This window comes from Helianthus annuus, chromosome 11 (genome assembly GCF_002127325.2).
Source record: "Helianthus annuus cultivar XRQ/B chromosome 11, HanXRQr2.0-SUNRISE, whole genome shotgun sequence".
In the NCBI taxonomy this organism is placed as follows: domain Eukaryota; kingdom Viridiplantae; phylum Streptophyta; class Magnoliopsida; order Asterales; family Asteraceae; genus Helianthus; species Helianthus annuus.
In genome coordinates this window covers 61213959-61219252 of record NC_035443.2, presented here as the reverse complement: position 1 = coordinate 61219252, position 5294 = coordinate 61213959, and the positions used below count along the sequence as shown (strand labels likewise).

General features: G+C 37.9%; 1 protein-coding gene across 1 annotated transcript; it reads left to right on the top strand.

The window, feature by feature from the left end:
• Positions 1-369: 369 nt before the first annotated feature.
• On the top strand, positions 370-1550 carry LOC110920452 (xyloglucan endotransglucosylase/hydrolase protein 15). Its single transcript, XM_022164673.2, has 3 exons — positions 370-655; positions 756-949; positions 1034-1550. The coding sequence occupies exons 1-3, from the start codon at positions 383-385 to the stop codon at positions 1428-1430; spliced, it is 864 nt and encodes a 287-aa protein (XP_022020365.1). The 5' UTR covers positions 370-382; the 3' UTR covers positions 1431-1550.
• Positions 1551-5294: the final 3744 nt, after the last annotated feature.

The following is a 5294-nucleotide window of genomic DNA, read 5'->3' as shown; positions in this document are numbered from 1 at the left end:
TTAATTCATATTTAAAATTATAACCTCAGAAAAAATAAGTAAAACCTTCCATTTGGAACACTAACCATTAATGTTATGACTGAAAATATTTTCAATGGAATAGTGGAAGGAAGTTTCACATAAATATGTGTGTGTCGAGAAACACAAGCAATAATTGTTCTCCATGAGTTGGCACGCGTAAATGGGTGTCTTCTAATCATTTTTCGGTGGAGTCACCTCTTGTCCACCAACCAGGATGGTTCCTACGGCAAACTTGTGATCATGTAGCCACACCTATATATATATATAAACCATCACTGAAATTAAACATAAACCCATCACATCTCTTCCTCTCTCTATCTTTCACACACATACATACACACTAGTTCGGTTGAGAAGAATAATGGGACATTCAAGCCATAATACTTGTGCAGTTGCTCTAGCAATTTCATGTCTGATTGTAGCTGCATCGGCAGGAAGTTTTTATGACGAAATGGACATCACTTTTGGAGGCGAACGTGCTAAAATTTCCAATGGCGGTCAGGATCTCTCCCTTTCACTCGATCAGTACTCCGGGTCGGGTTTCCAGTCCAAGCACGAGTACCTCTTTGGAAGGTTCGACATGCAACTCAAACTAGTACCTGGAAACTCTGCTGGTACAGTCACCACCTTCTATGTAAGTAGTCCATGCCCTCATGATTTCAAAATTTGTATCTTGACATTATATCATAGTTACCAAGTCCCTAACAAAAAGCATGACTGACTTTGTACACCAGTTATCGTCACAAGGCGCAGGGCATGATGAGATAGACTTTGAGTTCTTGGGCAACACCACAGGAAGCCCTTACACAATCCACACCAACGTATACTCGCAAGGGAAAGGAGATAAGGAACAACAGTTTCACCTATGGTTCGACCCAACTGCCGCCTTCCACACCTACACTATTGTATGGAACGCACAAAGAATCATGTAAGTCCATCTCACATTCGATCTATGCACACAAGTTACCCGTACTACTGACATGTACTGATCTTCAACTACATTTTACTACAGTTTCTTGATTGATAACATACCAGTGAGGGTGTTTAACAACCATGAGGCTGCTGGAGTTCCCTTTCCCAAGAGCCAACCGATGAGAGTGTACGCCAGCCTGTGGAATGCAGATGACTGGGCAACCCAGGGTGGGCGTGTGAAAACTGACTGGAAAAACGCACCTTTCACCGCTTACTACAGGAAATTCAATGCCAATGCCGATAAAGTTGGTCCTAACTCAAGGTCGACAAGCTCTGTAAATGACAACCAGGCATGGAGAACTCAAGGAGTCGATGCAGCTGGCCGAAACAGGATTAGGTGGGTGCAGAACAAGCACATGATCTACAACTACTGCAATGACCGCAGACGCTTTACTAACGGTCTTCCTGCTGAATGCACACGCTCCAGATTCCTCTAAGCCTAGTTGGGATTTTGGTTTGAATGCAATTCATCATCACCTTCTAGTAAATATTTCCAGTCTTGAAAATTCTTTATTCTTTCATATTGTACTTGATGCAAATTACCATGATAATAAATAAATGAACAACAAAATTATTTATTCTTTCATATTGATGCAAACGATGATAATAAATAAATGAACAACCGTAACAACTACACTTATAGTTTACAAGTTCCACCTGTCTTATTTTTTCCCACATAAGAAGTTGGACATAATCTACCCTTGTTACCTGCTCCTAGTTTTGCTAAACCTAAACCCTTAAACTCTAGAAGACTAACACATAAAGAGATTGAAGATAAAAGAACCAAGGGTGAATGTTTTGGGTATAGTGAAAAAATATGTGCCAGGACATGTGTGGAAAAATAAGCAGTTGTTCTCCATTGAGTTAGTGGAGGTTAAAGAAGAAGATCAAGTTGATCTTACTGAGATTTTGTTGCAAGACATTCAACAACCCAAGATATCCCTGAATGCAATTATGTATAGTTATTATATCAATAACCGAATTAACCAAATAATTAATTAAATATGAAATTGGTTATTAATTTTTTTAAATATGCTTACATATTACTTAAAAGCTTCACCAAATCCAAAATTGTTTTACTTAAAATATTAAAAAACGAAGGAAAATGATGATAATTGGTTTTTTGAGTGATTTCAAAATATTTTCAAATATTTAATTTGGTTGGTGATAATAATGGCAAAAATACAATTTGTTAAATCATAAATGTGACATCTCACACGAAAACTCTCACCACTATAGGGTCTCACCCATAGTCACCTAATTCGCGGTTCGCTCCGGTACGGGTACGCGGTTCGGGTTCGTAATTCACTAGATGGGACGAATTCGGTACGGAGGGGGTAGGTTCATTTCGGTACGATCCGGTACGGTGTACCACTGAGTCCGGTTCGGGGTAAACAAATTAAAACAAAAATTACTAAATTCATAAATCCAAATAACCAAAATCCAGTATTTGGTAATAGAAAACATAAAAAAAAGTTCTAATATTCTAAACAGTTAACCAAATTATACACCTATGTTTTATGCTGAATCAAATTATACAACTAAAACCAAATTGCTTATCTTTTATGCCAAATCAAAATAGTTAACCAAATTGCTGCTTTATACTTTCATGTACTACAGAGGACAACAAAAGTCTAAAACAGTTAACCAAATTATTAAGAGCATAATAACCTGCTGAGATACACAAACAGGCAAACAACATAAATAACCAAATTTATGCATGATTTTGAAAACGAATTGCTGTGAATTGATTTTGGAAACTGAGTATTATGGAAACAAATTGTTGTGAATTGATTTTGGAAACTGAGTATTATGGAAACGAATTGACTGGTTGCCTGGTTTATACGTATTCTCTGTTTTCCCGCCGCTGTCACCCTCCTCTCCGGCGCCAAATGTGTAACAACCCGACTTTTCGGGTCATTACTCATCGTGTTCATTTCATTCGTTAAACGCTTGTACTCCCGAGATTCCGATTATCGTTATGGGTTAACTATTTTAAAACTATGTTTTCAAACGCATATTACAACGCTTATTCAAAACGAAGTTATCTCATTTTTAACTCTATCACAACACAAACTCAACGCAATCGCAACGCAAACTCGAAACACAGAATTACTTTATGCTTTTACTTGTGTTATGTGTGTTACTTGTGTGATTGGTTGTTTATATGTTATGTGGTTATAAACGCAACGCTTATACGCTCAAACGCTTACTCGCAGCTCGATTAAACGCAACGCAACGCTTAACATACGAAACAAAGTTGGGAAACTAACAAAACGCAATTCGGTTGATCGAATAAGCAACCGATCGAATGGACTTCCGTCCGGATGACCATCCGACCGAATGGCCATTCGACCGGACAACGCATTCGACCGAACGCCACTCTCCACCGACTTAACTCGCCCTCTCACACTATAAATACTACCCTTACACCTCCCTTTCACTGATTTGACATCTCCATCCGACCACCCGCACTCAAGTCGCTCTTAGTCACCTTTATTCGCGATTCAAGGCATTTTGGGAATCTTTTCTCCTCAAATCTTGTACAATCATCATCATTAATCACTTCTACATCATCCTCTCCATCAAGACCACACACAAACACTTACATTTTCTCTGACATCACTGATTTGGACCTCTTGAAGGTGGTTTCCACCTTGTTTTGCTCCGGCAAACGGTTAAGGGACATCATTTGATCGAGATTGGTTCTGTTTTTTTTTTTTTTTTTTTTTGATCTAAGAGATTTCACACTTTTTAACTAAATCTCAACAAGATTTCAACACTTTTCATCTGATTTTAATTTTCACACGAAAACCGATGGGTTCTGGGCTCATTCAGACTCTCTACTCATTCCTTAGTTGAGAGCCGGCTTGTGACAACCCGAACCTTCATGGCTTTGTTTAATCTTGTGACACTTAACTGGTATCGCTATTATCCATGTTCTATTATACATCGCCATTATGTCTACGTTTCGTAAACCTATTAAACTTGTTTAATTACGCTTAATTATTATGAATAAATGGTTATGTGTTGGCTACCTATTAAATGATAAGTGTTTGAATTTCATGTATATATATATCCAGTCGTATGTTATGATTATATAAATGCTACATGTTAAATGACCGTAACCCTTGTTCCTCATGCTTTATCTTGGCCCAAATCTTTTAGCCCAAACTAACATAAACCGAGCCCAACCGATCTCATGTGTATTTTGATTAAATCTGGCCCGATTGTGTTAACAAGATAAATTAGGCCCGATTTGTATATCTTGATTAAAAGGGGTTCAGCCTATTTGTTAAAGGAATTGACCAGCCTACTTGTTTAAGGAATTGACCCTATATGTAATTGTACGTAACCTCCTCACATCATTAAAGTTATCAAACCCTATTCTTCCAAGCGTGCGTGCGACTGAAGAAACCCCCCCCCCCTTTTTGACTCGCGTACGGCAGGAGAAAACCCCACTGTTCGAAACAACGCATTGATCGATCAAGTTCTGGTTAGTAACTTTTAAATTGTTGATTTCCATATGGTGTAATAATTGGTTTGGATCGAATAGGTTGTTAATATTGTTACTGGTTGCATATGTGATATTATGGGTATTTGTATGATCATGAACATGTGATAATGAATCCGGGATGTATACTTGTAATATAAACGAAATAAGTAGAGTCGTTAACTATGAACATGAATAGAACTATGGTTACTGTTGCAACAGAACCAGGAAGTAATGATGATCGAACTGCATGTGTAAATTAATGATGTTGTTGAAAAGTCAAGGGCATGGCATATGAGTATAGAAAGTCATTGAATTTAATGGAAAAGGATAGTGGGCCGAGGGGTGTCAGTTGCATCGCATATAGTTATTGGCCAATTGTGAGGTCCAATACTAATTTAGAATGCATATAGTTAGTGGCCAATTGTGAGGTCCAATAAGAGTTTAGAAGGTATATAGTTGGTGCCCAAGTTACACGTAAATGTTTGAATAAATGTTTGTTCGATCAGTGTGTAGGGTGTGTTCACATGGGATAATTAATATTGGTATATGATAATGTGAAAGAGTAGTTAGTGGGTCGGTTCTTTGGTTGGAGTGCACACACACATGCGGTTTTGTACGTGTTCTTTATATAATTGCATGGCACAAGTATAATAAACTATAGCAACTCCATCTTTGACGGCAGCCCTATATCGAGACCCCCCACCTTCCTCGGCTATTGTGTGCTTGTAGCTTATCATTAGGATAGTGGGTGTTTTTATAATTCAAGAATATAGACTACTAGGTTGCATGAGAACATGAATATTAA

Coding starts and splice junctions, on each gene's coding strand:
- LOC110920452 (XM_022164673.2), top strand. CDS start 383: ATGGGACATTCAAGCCATAATACTTGTGCAGTTGCTCTAGCAATTTCA. Junction 656..755: donor GTACAGTCACCACCTTCTAT/GTAAGTAGTCCA, acceptor TTTGTACACCAG/TTATCGTCACAAGGCGCAGG. Junction 950..1,033: donor TGGAACGCACAAAGAATCAT/GTAAGTCCATCT, acceptor ATTTTACTACAG/TTTCTTGATTGATAACATAC.